General features: G+C 31.1%; 2 protein-coding genes across 3 annotated transcripts in view; one reads left to right on the plus strand and one right to left on the minus strand.

The window, feature by feature from the left end:
• The first annotated feature begins 1,008 nt into the window (after positions 1 to 1,008).
• LOC123212813 lies at positions 1,009 to 5,267 on the plus strand. Its single transcript, XM_044632013.1, has 6 exons — positions 1,009 to 2,110; positions 3,623 to 3,678; positions 3,785 to 4,015; positions 4,099 to 4,390; positions 4,481 to 4,677; positions 4,956 to 5,267. The coding sequence occupies exons 1-6, from the start codon at positions 1,169 to 1,171 to the stop codon at positions 5,140 to 5,142; spliced, it is 1,905 nt and encodes a 634-aa protein (XP_044487948.1). The 5' UTR covers positions 1,009 to 1,168; the 3' UTR covers positions 5,143 to 5,267.
• A 10,804-nt stretch (positions 5,268 to 16,071) lies between these two features.
• Positions 16,072 to 18,528, minus strand: part of LOC123213518 (ADP-ribosylation factor GTPase-activating protein AGD4-like) — a 36,976-nt gene continuing 34,519 nt past the window's right edge. For both annotated transcript variants that reach the window (XM_044632971.1, XM_044632972.1), the window contains 2 exons: positions 16,538 to 17,004; positions 16,072 to 16,418 (listed from right to left, as the gene is read on the minus strand). In XM_044632971.1, coding sequence (XP_044488906.1) covers positions 16,307 to 16,418; positions 16,538 to 17,004 — 579 coding nt within the window. In that variant the 3' untranslated portion in view covers positions 16,072 to 16,306. The remainder of the gene's footprint in view (positions 16,419 to 16,537; positions 17,005 to 18,528) is intronic.

The following is an 18,528-nucleotide window of genomic DNA, read 5'->3' on the forward strand; positions in this document are numbered from 1 at the left end:
CAGAAGTTCAAGCTCAAAATATTTTTTTGAATCCGAGCTTTGAACAAATCAAATCCAATTCAATAAACCCAATTGACATGTCCATCCAAAATTGCAAACAAGAATCAGCTTTAAAAAAATTCATATGCACGCCTAAACTCAAAAATATTATTTTATTTTTAATTTAAAATTATCTAATTATATAATAATATGTCATTATTTAAATACAAAATTATACATATAATACTATTTATTATATAAAAATACAGCCCTAAAAATCCTCTGTATGTTGATCGTGGAAGAGGTCATGTAAATCCCCAGAAGGGGTCCGACTAAGGGAAAGACCCAGTTCTAAAGAATAACGATTTCTATCCTTTTTTTTTAATTTTGCTATGACTTTTGATTTCGTATCTGACCAGGCCCTTCCTGACTAGTGACTTGAGCAAATCTTTCCAGTGATTGCAAGTCTATACGCATCTTCTAGTTTGAATGAATCTCCTAACAACAGACATCTCTACAGGATATTTTTTTAATTGAAAAAAAAAAAAATATTATTATGAAAGTATAATTGGATGAAAATGTTTTTTTATATTATAATGTTTGGACTTCGGACATTGGACTTATAAAATCATTCTTTTGTATAAACATCAAAGGGTAATTGTCACTTTATTTGCGTTTCGGTGACCGTGATAGGATGACAAAAGACGCCACGTGGAAGCTCACTATTCACCTAAGCAAGCTACTAGCTTTTTAACACTTCTGACTCAATCCCACGCTAGACTGTATCAACTAACTTAGCCTCAATCAACGGCGAACTAAGTCAAAAATCAAATTACCTTAAACCCACAAACCCTAGTCTATAACTGCCAATTTAACGGCAGATTTGAAAGGGTGGAATAGTATTTGCAAAAGAATATATAGTTTCCATAGGTAGGTACGCGGAAAGTGGGGCCGCAGATATTATCAAAGAGCCGGCTTAAGTGCTTGGTCGCCGGTTCAAGGGAAAGATTTATCTTGTTTTTCCAATTATTTATTATTGTCTTCACGCCTTTGACCTCTTCTTGTTATAGCTTTCCACATATTTTCCTCCATAAAACCTCTCCGAATCCATCGCTTCCACTTTATAGTTTTTGTTAATTTTGTTAATCTCTCATTAAATTCTTTTACTCTGTTCCATCCCCTTCGACAAATGAAGATGGAATCAGCTGAGATTTCCAATGGAATCTCAGAAAATACCCACAATCCTTCTCCAGATAATATTTCAAATTCAAATGAAGAGGCCGTTGAAAATTCAATTCAAAGTAAAAGTGATTCAGTGGGGATCATCCAACCTCATTCACACCTTCCAAAGCCTGAACCTCCTCCTGGCCTTTCACCAGAATCGCCTCCTGCTCCTCAAGTTACAGAGAATTCAATCATGCACTTGCCTACAATCGGTAAATTTATCCGTGAACGAAGCAACAACTTCTCTGCTGCAATCGCCAGAAAAATCTCTTCTATCAAAGAAAACATCGATGAAGACGCATGGTCAGAAACTGCAACGAACAAATCCGACGAGGTAACTCAGTTCAACCTCTCTGGACTCAAAGTTATAGTAAAGCTTAAGAACGAAGATGAAGATGACAATATAAATATAAACGGCCATGATATAAAAGGCCGCATAAGCTTCTTTTCAAGATCCAACTGCAGAGATAGCACAGCTGTTCGGACTTTTTTTAGACAAAAAAGATTGAAATTCGTTGAAATTAACATCGACGTCTATCCAAAACGAGAAAAAGAGTTGATTCAAAGAACAGGATCTTCTCAGGTGCCGCAGATATTCTGCAACGATAAGCTGTTTGGAGGCTTGGTGGCTTTGAATTCTCTGAGGAACAGTGGGAATTTTGACCAGCGTTTTAGGGAAATGCTAGGGAAGAAATGTTCCAGTGATGCACCTGCACCACCCGTCTATGGTTTTGATGATGATCATGATGATGAATCCATGGATGATTTGCTCGATATTATCAGAGTGTTAAGACAAAAGTTGCCAATTCAGGACCGTCTGATGAAGATGAAGATTGTCAAGAACTGCTTTGCTGGAAGCGAGATGGTGGAGGTGTTGCTCCACCACCTGGATTGCAGCAGGAGCAAGGTACGTTTTAAATATTTTTAAGACCATTTTTTTTTTATAATTAAATTGGATTTTAAGAAATATTCCTTTTTGATGATTTTTATGGGTAAAAAATAAAAAAAACCGAAAAATTAGCGTTTACATTCGCAAAGTTAATGATGGCGAGCACGCGGGATGTATGATAACGCCCGCTACTAGTTAACTACTTCCTAATTCTAAAAGCGTAATTATTAATTAATTACTTTAATAAACAATCATATCATTAATTAATTATTATTATTATGGTAATGTATTTATTATATTTATTTATTTTATTTGTTATTATTATATAGTAATGAGGCTGGTGACCATGGTACATGAACATTATAGATTAAATTAATATTTGATTTTTCTGGAAAATTGAAATTTTAATTTAAAATAACGTATTTATTATGATGAGAATCAATTTGCTAGAAAAAGGCAAAACTCGTGTTTTCAGCGTCCCATTATCATCGCGTGGGAATGCAGTTAAGAAGATGGTAGCTATAGGAACTGGCATGGGGAAGGTCCCAAAGTTTTAGAGTGAATAACTGGCTTCCTACTCTAGTTAACAGAGATGTGGGCCCATAAGAAAATTGAGCTAAAAAACTCACGTGCGCATGTTTATTTATTAAAAGTTGTGCATTTAGTTTGAAATATTTAATTAAATATTTAGTAAAGGACCATTATGTAATTGATTAATATGTCACTTAAGTAAATTAGTGATACTTATAAATGCAGTATAAATATATTTATTGATTTATTAATTCACTCATATCTGCTTTAGGAGTTTAAAAAATATTTTTGTGATAAGTAATACTATATATATCTATTTTGAGTATATAAATAGATTTATATTTATACGTGTCATTATGTGATTGAGTGCTATTTTATTCTTAATTCAAAAATCACCTAATTACATGTAATATATATCAAGTGTATATATATTTGTGTATATAAAATATGTATGCATAGTTTTATTATCTTATGATGCATTGTTTCTATCCAGTTTTAGAAAATTTATTGTTCAAATTACTAAAACGGTCTGAAATTTGAGGATGTTACTGTCATTCGAAAATAGTAGTTATCAGTCTGGATGAAACTATCAAAGAGCCCTTCAAAAAAGGTCATTTTTGTTTATTTTCCATGATTAATAAATATCTGACAAGAGTAATGTTACGTTTAAAATTAGGTATCAATAATGATGTGAGTTATCTGTGATTGGTTATTATTTTATTTTTTAATTCAAAATCATTAAATAATATAGTTACATGTTATATTAATATCATACATATTTTAAATGCACGTAATTTTATTGGTACATTTATATTTACCATTTTTAGATTTTTATTACTTTTAAAAATTATAAATGAATTTTGCATCTAGAGAAGGAATTGCACAAGTGATAAAATTCAATTAAGCTTGTGAATCAAGAAATGACAAATTTCCTTTTTATAGTTGTTAGTTCTTATATCACAACGACTCTTGTTACTTGAAACATTTAAAAAAATGCAGGGTATTGAGATTGGAAAGCAACTGAGCAAGAAGCATTTTATCCATCATGTTTTCGGGTAAGAAACGTGCAGATCAATCAACAGCATATTTACCCCCCAAAAAAAAAAAAATTAATGGGCAGTTATGTTTGGTCATGCTTATGTTATACTTAATTTGATGCAGAGAAAAAGATTTTGAAGATGGAAACCATTTCTATCGTTTCCTAGAGCATGAACCCTATATTCCAAAATGCTATAATTTTAGAGGATGCACAAATGATTTTGAGCCTAAGACTGCCAGTTTTGTTGCACAAAGACTAAACAAGATAATGTCTGCCATACTTGAGTCTTACGCCTCTGATGATAGATGCCATGTTGATTATGTTGCCATCAGCAAAAGTGAGGAATTTCGAAGGTATTACAGCCTTCTTTTCTTATATAATTTTTTTACTGTTATATAACCTTCAAACATTGATTTTTTTATTGCTATGAGTGCAGATATGTTAATTTAGCTCAAGATCTTCAAAGGGTGAACCTATTTACACTTTCAGCAGATGAGACATTAGCCTTCTTCTTGAACTTGTACAATGCCATGGTAATCCATGCTATAATTAGGATAGGTCACCCAGAGGGAGTAATTGAAAGGAAAACCTTCTTCTCTGATTTCCAATATGTAGTTGGAGGGTATCCCTATTCCTTGGGTACAATAAAGAATGGAATCCTCAGAATCAATCGGAGGGATACCTACTCCTTAGTGAAGCCCTTTGCCTCTGGAGACAAGCGCCTAGAGGTAAGTTAATTTTATGAAATCTGAATGCAGTTCATGAAATCTGAAGATATATTGATTTTTTTTATTATTATTAATGAATTAAATGGCCAGCTCGCTCCTGAGAAACTGAATCCTTTAATCCACTTTGGACTATGCAATGGAACAAAATCAAGTCCCACTGTGAGGTTTTTCACATCCCAGGGAGTTGAAGCTGAACTAAGATTTGCCACAAGAGAATTCTTTCAAAGGGGTGGAATGGAAGTGAATTTGGATAAGAGGACGGTTTATCTCACTCGGATTACGAAGTGGTGAGTGAGACACATACATATATACATACATACATACACACACATATATTTTATCTTTTATATAAGAACAATGTTCTATAAAATCAGTTTTAAATACTTAATTAAGTATCCAAATGATATGTTATCATGTGATTGAATGTTATTAATGACACGATGATACATTTGGGTATCTAATTGGCTCATCAAAGATGAGTTACAAAGATTTGCTTCAACATTATCCATGGGCAGATCTTTCATCATCAATTTAATTACATATAATTGTTGTGCTTGTGGCACAGGTTCAGTTCGGATTTTGCACAGGACAAAGGAATCCTCAAGTGGGTAGTCAAATATCTGGATGCAACCAGGGCTGGTCTCTTGACTCACCTGTTGAGCGATGGGGGTCCCATAAATGTTGTATACCAGAACTATGATTGGTCAATCAATTCCTACCCATCATTTGAAAAGTATAGGGAAAAAATATAGTACTAGAGGTTGTGTTCGTTATAAGGGATAATTCTGTATATAAGATCTTCAAAGGTGAACACCTGGTGTCCTCAGTCATGAGCAGCTGTTTTGAAATGAAAATAGAATGGCTAAGAGTGATTTAATGTTTTTCTCAATGAATAAAAAAAGATTTTGAATTTAAAGAATAAAAAAGAAAGAAAGAAAAAAGCAATACCTGTGGCTTGTCTAGTCTTTTGCTTCTTGTTCTATACCGATTTGAAGTTTGAAGTTTGACAAAAAAAACTCGATTTGATACTATAGCATATTAGGCCTAGCGCATGTGCTGGCCGGTTGTCATTATTTAAAAAAATAAAAATTGAAAAAAAATTCCTTTTGTAGAGAAACTTAGTTGCTTGTGGCAGGAGTAACTGAGTCTTCTGCCACAAGCAGATGGCACAGATGGTAGAAGCCAAGGGCTTCTTCCCTTCTACCAAACAAAAGCCTTCAACGGCTACTGTTGATTTAATTTTGTTAATTTTTTATTTATTTATTTTCTCTATATAAACCAATTCAATTATTCTTCACTTTCAATTTTTTTCAATCTCAATTTTTTATTATATTCTCAATCTTATTTTCTCTCATCAAGTTTTTTTCAGAAAATATCTAAATTCATAAATAATAATTTTTTTGTTTAAAATTTTATTTTCATTTCAATTTTATCATTACAAAATATTACAAATATATTCAATATCAAATGAATTTAATCTATTTAAATATAACATTGATGATATTATTGATGTGCACAAAGTGGAATAAATAGAGCACTAATAGGTAAAAGTGGTACAGGTATAAATTCGCATTATTCGATAGAGAGAAAAAGAAAATAAACGTAAATGGTGTGGAAGCACTTCGATAGAATAGAGAAAACGATAGAAGAAAAATTAATTCATCGAGCAGTATGTAAACATTGTGATTCTTGTTTGACATGTGCAAATACAAGTGGCATAGGACATCTTCGCTGACACGTTATTAATTACTGTAAAAAAATTCATATGAGCTAAGAGGACAAAAACAAATTGCATTCACCCGATCACGATCCATTGGTCTTGATGCCACTTCAGCAGGATGTTCAAGCAGTTCCGGACATATGAGAGAAATGTCAACTTTCACATATGATCAAATAAAGATGCGGGACTACATAACCAAATATGTAGTTGCTTCTGATTAACCTTTTAGTTATGCAGAAATGAAATTTTAAAATGGATAATGCAAAATAGTATTTAACCGGCATTTAGAAAAATTCTAGGTCAACTTTTAGGGTAGATATTCTAAGAAATTATGAATTAATAAAATTAAAAGTTATTGGAGAATTAAGTAATTATAATAGTGTTATTTCAATAATTTCTAATTTATGTACTGCTACAAATCAAGATATAATGTATCTTTGTGCAACTGCCTATTATATTAATTCTAATTGACAGTTATGCAAAAAAATTATTACATTACAATTTATCATGCATTAACAAATATTTTGAGGAATAAAAAATTATTAATTTTATTTTTTCAATTACTTTTGATAATGTCAAAAATAATGATAAAGTTTTATATATATATATAAATCATTTATCTCCTCCATTTAATGAAAAATTATTTTATATTAAGTACACATGTCATGTTATTAATGTAATAGTTCAAAAAGGTTTGAGTTTGACTAAAAAACATATACAAGTAATTAGACATATCATTGCATATATTTCTTTGTCTCCATCATGGGTACAAACACATAATCAATTATATAAATCAATAGGGTTAAAAAGAAAAAAAAAATAAAAGCAGATACTAAAACTAAGTGGAATTCAACATACTTTATATTGAAAGCATGCAAAGGGTATGAAGTTTTTATAACACGGTACTTTAATACCAAACCAAAAGATTCGGTGAATCCTTTTTTTTTTTGACAAATCAAAATTGAGAGATAACTATAACTCTAATGAACATGTTAGAGCCATTGAAGACAGTCACATACCATTGTCAGGTGTATATTATCTAATAACTTGTTCAATAATATATAATATAGTAAAAATAAGTGATATTTTTAAAGAATATATGTTTCATGAGTCTCATCATACTTTTCAAAATATATTTAGGTAAATAGAAAAAAAATTTTAAAAATATTGGAGTGAAATTCTTTACTTTATTTTGCAGCTACTATTTTATATTTTAGGACAAAAACTAATGACTACAAAATTTATTTGATGTTATTAATGAAAATTTGTCAATTAATACCAATGTTAATTCTATTGAATATGTTCAAGATTTTTTATTTGATATGTACAATATTTATGAACAAAAATATAGAAGGACTGGACAAAGTTTTGTACCAAAGGTAAGCTCTAGTAGTTCACACAAAAAAAAGTCATGCATATGGTCTTTTTTGCGCAAAGGTAAATAACTTGCCAATCAAAGTACAAATTATGGTTAATTTTATAGTTATAGTTATATCAATATTGACCATTATCCGAAAATTATTCAAAGATATAATGCTGAAAAACTAGATGTTTTGACATAGTGCAAAGACAAAGCAAAAACTTTTCTTGTATTTGTTGCCATGGCCCGAGATCTACTAACATTGTCTGTGTCAACTGTAGCATCATAATCCTCTTTTAATGCAAACGGATGCGTGTTGGATGGTAGGAGATCCAATTTATACCCAAACATGGTCGAGACGATAATGTGTATGAAAGATTGGGTCAAAACTAATTTTAAAATACATAATCATGTGGCAGAAAATATCTTTGAAGAATTCAAAGATTTGGTTGTTGAAGATGAGTAGTTAAATGGTATGGTATATATATTTTATTTATGTTTATAATTTATACAATATGTAAATTAATTTATTTGTACTATATTATAAACTTATAATATTTTTCATTATGTAACCAAGGTATTCCTCCACCATAAGTGAAGGATTATAAATAAAATGTTCAGAGTATTGTTTGTAGTTTTAATAATTAAAAAATAATTTGTGTTTAATAATTTTAATTAATTTAAAAAAAATTGTTTAAATAGGCTAGACCTTCAAAAATCTATGGGTCGACCTAATTCGAAGACTTATTACTATATGGGCTTAAACTCCGACTCCGTCCATAAGTCCAAAGGGTTGAGCCAAAGTTGGCTCGACCCATTGCCGTATCTAAGTGTCCATAATATTGCTCTTACATTAATTACCCACTCTCAATATACATACACAACCCTTAGGATGGAGTTTTACATTCCTAGGTGGCAATAAATTTGACATATTGACCATTTTTATATCTTAAAAATGCTTAAGATGTTCAATTCTCATTTCAAGAGTAACTAAATACTATTACTAGCAAGAATCATTTTTAAGTTAACAAATTAAATTTTTGAAAATGTTAATGATTTTTATGATGAGAAAATTATTGAAGGACTATTTTTAAATGTCTACTAAAAACATGGCTTTCTTCAATTTGGAAATATAAGCAAGACCCTTATCCATTTTTGGTTCATCAACACCTTAATCTTAAACTTCAAATTGTTGGGATTAGGGCTACAAATGAGCTATGTCACTCATGAGTTCTCATGACTCAAGTTTGTTGTTTTTCAATTCATTGAGTAAGAGAGTTTGCCTAAACTTGCAAACTTAGGTGAGATATATAATATCATAAACCTCTAAATTTTAAAATCTTACACTTATAACCTAAAATTTTTCATTTATTCCCCTAAAACTTACATTTATACTCCTCTGCACCATACTAAACTTTTATCATAGTATTCCCTAAAACTTTTTAAAATAATTGAACTGAGCTCCAATGTACGTACTAGTAACCATATTAATATAACAAAAAACTACATTAATTTTTTTAATATTGAAAAAAAATTATGTACTTACAAATCGATATCTATCTTAAATTGATAGACATTCCCAAGCAAATCCAAACTTATGGTTGTGGATGCTAGGGAAAAAAACATGATACAAACATCAAAGAAATTAAATCTCAATTAATATGTTTATCAAAACCTGTCCTGAAGTTGTATAATCATTTGAAAATAGAAACTGTATCAAAACATGTCCAAGCTTTTAAACATACATCATATGAAAGATTAAGAAAAATCTCATAAATAATCTTGTATTAGCAAATCTTCATCATCAATGCTATCAACATCATCATCAAACATACTATTGAAACAAATCGACTGAACAAATTCAAACTAAACTAAACCGAGCTTAATTGGTCTTTTTTGTCTAAGTTAGCTTAGTTTAGGTCTATCATTTTCAATAAATAATAATTATTGAATTTGTTTGTGTAAAAAATATGAGAAGAATGATATATATATATATATATATATATATATATATATATATATATATATATATATATGTCTATTTCTATAAGAATGGTACACCATATATACAAGAATATAAAAATACAAACTATACTCATTACAAAAAAAAAAAAAATATGGCAGATAAGGAGAAATAAATATCTTTTGGATTATAAGCTAGTTGTTGCAAATCTTTTGGATTGTAAACTAGCTGTTGCAAATATTTTGGATTGCAAGGAATAATTTCAGAAAAGAATCATGATATCTAATTCTTTCAATAGCCTCCTTCAAGCTAAAACTAAATCATATGTCAGTTTACCAAGTGTGTAAAACTGGAAATCTCTTTTGAAGGACTACCTCCTTAATCTGACATGTGTCATGCCCAAGACCAATAATTTTGAGTATGGATTGAAAATGAGCGTAAGTAAGTCCTTAATGAAAATGACTGTAAGTTGATGATGTGAAGGGATGAACCTGAATTTGAGCAGTTTTTCTTCATATTTCTTGTGAATAAAGTGACAATCAATTTCAATATACTTGGTTTGATCATGAAAAACAGGATTAATAGCGATGTGCATCACTGACTTCTTATTGCAAAATAAGGTGATTGGCTTAAGAACATCTATGAACATATCTTTGAAGATAAATGTTAACCAAATTATTTCTTTGGTTGTTTTGGCCATGGTGTGATATTCTGCTTCTGTTGAAGAGAGTGCAATGGTTGGTTGTTTCTTTGAACGCCTTATGATGGGAGCATCACCTAGGAATGTGATGAACCAAATCATTGATTTTCTAGTTGTAGGGCATGTCCCCCAATCTGCATCACTAAAAGTTTTGAGGATAATTTTACTGTCTTTGGGATAAAAAATTCCCATGGTTGGGAACACTACCAAAATATCGAACAACTCGTTGTGCCATTTCCATATGTGGTTTTCTTGGAGTCTGAAGGAATTGGCTTAATAAATTGACTGTATGAGCCAAGTCTGGTCTTGTTAGTGTTAGATACAACAACCTTCCAATCAACCTTCTATATTCTCTTGCACTTGTTAAGAGCTCACCATCACCTACTAAGAGTCCATGATGTTGCTGAATAGGAGTTTTAACTTTCCTTGAACTTTCAATGTTTGCTTCAGCAATGATATTGTTTGTGTATTTGTGTTAACTAAGAAAAACTCTATGTTCATTCCTATGAACTTCAAGGCCATAAAAAAAATGCAAATATCCTAAATATTTGATTTGAAAACAATTTTGGAGATATTTCTTAAATTGTGCACATCTTTTATCATTATTTCCAATGAAATTAAATTATCAACATACACTAAAACGATTGATTTTATATTGTCCTAATGAAAAGTGAATAAAGAATTGTCTAAGTCACTTTGTTTAAAACTATATGCAAGTAAGACTTCAAAAAGTTTACCAAACTATTGCCATGAAGCTTGCTTGAGGCCATATAAGGACTTATGAAGCTTGCAGACCAATTTGGTATTTTGGGTGCGTAAACCTTACGGTGCCTTCATGTATACTTCCTCATTTAAATCCCATTTAGAATGTTTATTCACATTGATTGGTGGTCATTCCTTTATTGATACAACTACAATTAAACATTTGATTGTGGCAAACTTGGCAACAGGGGCAAAAGTTTCATTGTAATCAAGCCCTTTAATTTGAGAATATCATTTGGCTACCAATCTAGCCTTGTATTGTTCAATGCTTCCATCTAAATTGTACTTTATTTTGTAAGCCCACTTTGAGCCAATGGCTCTTTTTCCCTTTGGCAATTCAACAAGGCTCTAAGTTTTATTATCGCATAATGCTTTAAGCTCCCCTCGCCAATTTGGATCTTGAGAAGCTTCCTCAAAATTTGTTGGTTTTAAACAATTTCCTACCACAACAGTATTGTTAGGAATAATGTTTAGACTATATTTGAAAAGAGAGCAAAAAATGCTTTGTGAGTCACTTTGTTCTGAAGTGGTGTGGGCATCAAATTTATTAGGTAAGCAGTAGTTAGGATACACTCACCCTAATAGCAAAGTGGTATGTTGGATTGAAACCTCAAGACTCGTGCGACCTTAAGGAGGTATTTGTATTTTCTTTCAACTACCCTATTTTATTGTAGAGTGTACGAACATGATATTTGATGTATTATTCCTTCACTAAGGACCAATTCTCTAAAATTACTTGAAACTAGTTTTGCATCATTATCTGATCTAATGAATTTCACTTGTCTCTCAAATTGCGTTCAGATCATTTTCACAAAATGTCTAAACAATGTTGGTGCTTCAGCTCTGTTATTCATGAGATACACCCATGTTGCCCTTGAATAATCATCAACAAGCATTAAAAATAAGAATAACCATCATGTGTTTTTGTATTGTCTGGACCCTATATATCAATATGAATAAGTTCAAAAATTTCTTTAACTTGGTTATTATTAATTGGAAACTTGATTTGACATTGTTTGGCCTAGTGACATGTCACAAGGCCCTAATTTTTTATTTGAAACAAAAATATCAAAAAAAGATTGCATTTTTGAAAAAGAAATATGTCCTAATCTTCAGTGGAAAAGTTTCAGCTTTTTGAGTAGTTTTTACAGCACTAACTTGAGACTCCTTATTTAGATGATAAGACCTTCCTTGAGCATTCCTTCTCCTACAATTTTACTGGTCGCAAGGTCCTGTATCACACACTTATTAGGTAGAAATAAAACCAAGCCATTCAAATGTTTTGTCAGTTTACTAACAGAAATTAAATTGTAATTAAAATTTGGTAAACATAAAGCATCTTTTAGAGTTGTTGCTTTGGTTATATATGTATTCCCAACTGACTGTACTTTAAGTTTATGTCCACTTGACAAAGTTACTTTAATAGGAAAAACTAGTTTTGTATGAGATTTTGATAATGATGTATCACAAGCTATATGATCGGATGCACCACTATCAAGAATCCATTTAGTTTTAGAGTTACCGATGAAGTTTACAGTAGCCTCTGCATGATTTTCTTTTGCTAACAAAACCAAAAGTTGATTGTATTGTTCTTGTGAAAGGGTCATGTGAATTGGCTCATTCTCTTCTACTGCGGCTGCATTGGATGCATGCTTTCCTTTCTTCTTTCCTTGCCAATTAGGTGGATATCCCACCAACTCAAAACAATTCTTTTTTACATGTTCAACCTTTTTGCTTGGTTGTGACTGTCACTGAGTGCCTTAAAAGCTATTGCTTCATAAGGTCTTCCGATACTAGCTTCTTCAGATTGTAGGAGCGAATAGGCATTTGAAAGACTTGGTGGAAGGTCTTTGCAAAGAAGGTTGGATCTAACAATGCCATATGTCTCATTTAATCCTAAAGGAAATTGATGGAGCCTTTCTTCCTCCTTTTCTTTTATAGTTACACCATATGTGCACCCCTTACATTCAACCTTGTGAGGCTCAGAAAAAGTGTCTAATTGCTCTCATAAATTCTTCATCTTTGCATAATATGTAGAGACGTTCATGTCTCCTTGTTGGGTGTTGCTCAATTCTCTCTTAATTTCTTGAATCCTCGGACCACTACTTTGAAAAAATCTTTCTTCTAGTTCTGTCCATATTGCTTGAGCTGTATCATGATATATGACCCTGTCATGTAATTCTTCATTCAAGGAATTAAGTATCCAAGACATTACCATGAAATTACAAATTATCCAATCTTCCTCATCTGGATCGCCTTCTGTTGGTTTAGGAAGCCTACCATCAATGAAGACCATGTTGTGCGTAGATATGATGCATTCATAACAGCACTTCTCCGCGTAAATAGTTGGTTCCCTTAAACAAATTTGTGACCAGTTGATCTCCTGATCTATTTGAATTGCTTAATTGATAATGGGGAGCTTTTCCAACCTTGCTTGTGGTTGTCATAATTCTTTGCGGCTATGATTAAACAGTTTCCTTGTTGGAATAGTTTAAGACTTTTTTGATACCATTTAAAAAAATAAGAAGAACTATATTCTCTTTGCCTAAAATTAAACTTATGAGTGATTTGAATCAATTAAACTGGATTAAAGTGAATCGAATTGATACTGTACAACTTATTTAATGTCACAAGTAGTTTGAATCATTTTAAACATTATATGGAGACTAAACTATAACAATTTTTCAATATACCTTAGGAAAAAAGATTAAATCACATTTTAATTTATTAATCATATACATTGCATAATTTAAATTTACTTATTTTAAATATATAAAATCTAATTTTGTTCAATATAATTTAATTTTTTTATCTTTTAAGTTAGTATAATTTAATACATAATTAATAGCTTTATTAGAAAATTAATTTATTTAACCTAAATTGTAACAAACTTTATTAATATTTATCTTATTAAAGTTCATAGTTGTTGTTTAAATTGAAAGTCTTTCTTATACTTTAATTCTTTGAATAAACATAAAGAGAAATATTTAAGTCGCTAATTTCACATAACGACGTTATCTTGTGTTTGTGGTATTGTCAAAATAATAATAATAATAATAATAAATAAATATATATATATATATATATATATATATATATATATATATATATATATATATATATATATATATATAAAGTCAAATATTTGATCCAATAACCTTATTAGAAGATTCAAATTAGTTCTAGATCATCTCTAGTTCCAATTACAACAAAAAACCAAAACTAGACTTAGAACCTGTTGGTTCCCATATTTTACTAGGACTTTAAGGGGGAGCCTCCAAATACTCTTCAAAGAATTAAAGAATCGAAACCAATAAGTTCCTATAATTAAAAATCTACAACCAAAACCACCTCTGGTTGATTCCTACCTAAAATCGAGATTGTCAAATTTCGATAGTTTTCGATTCCTACTTAGAACCTATTCTTTTAATTAAAATTTTATTTACTTTAGTTCTTTGTATAAACCAAAAAAATTAATAAAATAATGAATTTCACAAAATGATGCCTTTTATGTTTGTAATATTGTAAAAATGAGTTTTGGGTATCTTGATTCTGTACCCTTACTTGAAGATTTGCATCAGTTTTGGGTCGATTTTGGTTTCAAATCTAACTACAAACAACAACCAACTCAAAACTTGCTGTCTCCCCTATTTCTTCACTACTCAGAACCTAGGAGTGAGCCTCAGGATACCCTGCAATAAATTAAGGAACAACAAATGAAACAAAAACCAACCAATCCCAATTCCAATAAACAGGAACCAAATTTAAAACCAACTAAGGCCGTTTCCCACCTTGGACTGGGATTGTCAGTTGTGTAGCTTTCGAATTCCTACCCAAACCCTATTTTTAATTTATTCCTTTAGTTTCTTATATAAACTGAAAACAATTAATTAAGTGATTAATTTCACAAAATGACATTATTTGATGTTATAATGTTGTTAAAAAAAAATTAATTACTTTGTTTGGTTACCTAAACTAAACCCTTATTTGAACATTTGGGTTGGCTTGATTCCAGTTTGATACCAATTCCCTACAGCAAAGAATTAGAACCAAACTTGGGAAATCCTAGTTCTCTTATTAGGCTACTCAAAACCTCCTCTATTTTTTCCGATTTGTGTAGAAATTGAAATTGATGACTAGATACACGGTGACTAAAGTTGTAAACGGATAATTTGCTCACCCCTATTGAAACCTATCATATTTTTTCTTGTTTTGGGTAGGAGTCAACGGCAAGATATAAAGTGATTTCAATTCTAGATGGATAATTTACACACCCCTATTCAAATCTATCATATTTTTTTTTCCCTGTTTTGGTAGGAGTCAAAACCAATGGTTGGGTATTCGACAATCATAGTACTATAAAAATTACTAACAAAAAAATCATCGAATTGAAATGAAAACAAATAAAGATGCGATTGAAAAGATTAGAAAAACACATAAAAAGGGAAATAATTGACATAAGAGATTTACTTTTCCTTTTCAATAACTGTATTCATCAAAATAATTTAAAAAGAGAAAAATTTTGAAATATGAGATTTCCTTCTCCGACTTGAATTTCTATAACCTCTAGCACTGAATCTTTCACTGTTGAGTATACTTCCCGTTAGGGTAAATCCTATTATTAACAAACATAACTTTGGACGTAAACTCCAGAACAACAGGCCAAACAATGTTGAAAACATTATATCTTCATTCACAGATCACCTCATATAGTGGATATGAAATCACTAGACTAATTCCAATCGTCATTATCATCTTTTTGCATAATACCCAATCTTACGTACTTCTCATTGTTGTACGGATTTTCACATTAACACATAATCGTAATTTCATAATATAGGTATAAAAATTCATACAACATGAATGTTTATTAATAACCTTAGACAACAGCAAAATACAACCTGCATGAATGTGCACATCCAAAGTCATACTCACATCTACCTGAGCCCTAAGCAATGATGAATAAATATAAGTCATTTTGAATTAAAAAAATCTCTAACAGAGCCATACGAAATGTTTCAAATATCCTACTCATATTTATCAACATTTTAGCTTCCATAACAATTAACATAAACTTCTGTCAATTTAACATTCTTAACTTTCTCTATCCTGTGAATTATAATAAGTTACTATTTTCAAAAGATCATCCAGACATAAGACGCTGAAATTTTTCATAGATCATCTAAAAAGTTTTCTTCATATATCCTCTATAATCATTGAAAAAGGTGACAACACAATCCAGTAACATGATCTTGACAATAAAAACATAAGTTTTTTATCCAAATAACTAATTCAAATTGAGGAATAATATTATGTGTAACCAATATATAAATTAATGAAAACAACGAATGGAAAGCTTTCTTATTTAAGAGCACAAGAACAACACATTTAGGCATTATGTGTCAGTCTCCCTAGCATTCAGCAAGCAAAATAAATAGCTCCTCGTCAGTAATTGCTCCCATCTCCATTGCCCTTTCCAGCGCACTTAGTCCCCCACCATCTTTTATTGATGGACGAGCACCTCTGGATGGTACACAAATCCAAATATTATGTTTAAAATCTACCAGTGAAATGAAGCTATATTGATTATATGCTAATTAACTGTTCAATTTAGGAAATAGGAATTATTGAAAGTTTTTTACCTTCTAAGAAGGAGCTTTGCAAATGGATTATTCCTTGTGGAGATACAATGGTGCAAAGCAGTTCTCCCATGGAAATCACGCAAATTTATGTCAGCACCAAATTGTATCAGAAGTTCAAGCATCACAGGATTGTCAAAATGGCATGCCAGATGCAATAGTGAACAGCCTTGAAGACACATCCCCGGATCGTTGGCATCAATGATTCTTTGACAAATGGCAGGATCATAGTTTTTCTTTTTCGCTTTCTCGTTATCAAATTTTGATTCTTGTGCATCAAAGACATGGTGATATAAATCTACACCAACCACAACATCAAAGGTGGTATTAATGATATCTACCTCTGATGTCACAATAAGGCGATATACTTCTCGCAAATTTTGAGCCTTAACAGCTTCCCAGATGCTTCTGGCTTGAGATTCATTTTCAGAAGCAGCTCTATCTTTGATGACTAGCAATTTCTCCACATACTGGTTAAGATAACAAAAGCTTAAAATTTAACGTCACTGCCTCTTAGTAGATGCAGTTAGTAAAAACTATTTTAAGACTGCACAAGGATTAGCAGCACATTAGCAGGAGATCATAATGTACCTTGAAGGCAACAAGCATAAGTAAAACATTTTTTATTAGAAAACATTACGAGAGAGAAATTTCTTCTCAAATAATATGAATGAAAATAAAAAAACAAGGATTAGCAAAATTGATGGAGCATTCGAATTTTCAGATAGAAAACCTGAGTTTAAGCCTCTGTCATGCTTGTAAAAACTTGTGAAAATTGCTTACCAAAAAAAATAATAATAATAATATGAACGAAAATAATCTAACTTGTCAACCTACAGCTTGATTTATAAAATTAAATACATGGCAAGGCACTATGCTCCAACAAATTGCCATTGAAGAAATAGAGTATAAAATCTGAGAGATATTGCTTCTAGAATCACTTCACTCATCATTTTAGACTTTGGTCCACTATCAATGTATCTATTCATTTTCATATCCCATATGTTCACTTTGTCTAAACTGGATATAAAACTTTAATTTTGAAAGGAATTTGCAAGATTACTAATGGCTAATGGAGCGGGTGGAGAATTTGAAATTTTATTGGGATAAGGGTAGATAGAGGAGTAAAGAGGATGAAGGCTTCAACCAGCTATTTTGACAGGATAGCCGATTTTCTGGTTGAAAATTTCAAAATCTTTTAAGATGACTTAGAAGGATAAGTACCTCTCAAAATCCATCTCTATAGGGGCTCCATAAATGCTAGAGAAATGAATGGAGAAAGTATACAGTAATGTGCTAAGAGAGAGAGAGAAAAGAGCAAGGGCTAATAAACATTATACACACATCTAAACAAGATACTCCTACTTCTGCTCTTTAGAAGGCTTTGGAATTAGTATGGTGTTTCCATAGCCGTAGATTCAATTGCCATTTTCAGCAGACAATGTTACAACTGCTGTGTCAGAATCATTTTGTTACAGAACTTTGTCACTCTGGCACACCAAACCCAGGAAACTGACTGGACTAGATACAGTATCAAAAAAAGAGAAAACAAAATTATGCAGTCAACAATTGTAGTTCTTATAGGAAGTCCAGTGTTAATCATGAACAAATATCAATATGCATCAACATTTGTTTGAGAATGAATACATTTGAATCAATGATTAGATTAATCTGTACAAAATGCTCCTGATTTCATTCCTGCCAGATAAACCAGACAAAACTAAAAGCATCAACTCCTATAGAACCTTTTTATCACGTCTAAATAGTCAAATGTCCTCTATTCACGAACCTTTGCTGCTCGGGAAGAGCAGTTTGGTTATTTTTTAACAAACCAACCAAAGCTAGGACTTATTAAGCTCAGAGATTTTGTAAACCAGCAGGCAATTTGTTTTCAAAACAATCAAATGAATACAGATGTGGATACACAGATTCAATATTTCATGTGTCCAATTTCTAAGTACACAGAAGTACTAAGGGAACATGATAGCGTAATT

Source organism: Mangifera indica, chromosome 4 (genome assembly GCF_011075055.1).
Source record: "Mangifera indica cultivar Alphonso chromosome 4, CATAS_Mindica_2.1, whole genome shotgun sequence".
Classification (NCBI taxonomy): domain Eukaryota; kingdom Viridiplantae; phylum Streptophyta; class Magnoliopsida; order Sapindales; family Anacardiaceae; genus Mangifera; species Mangifera indica.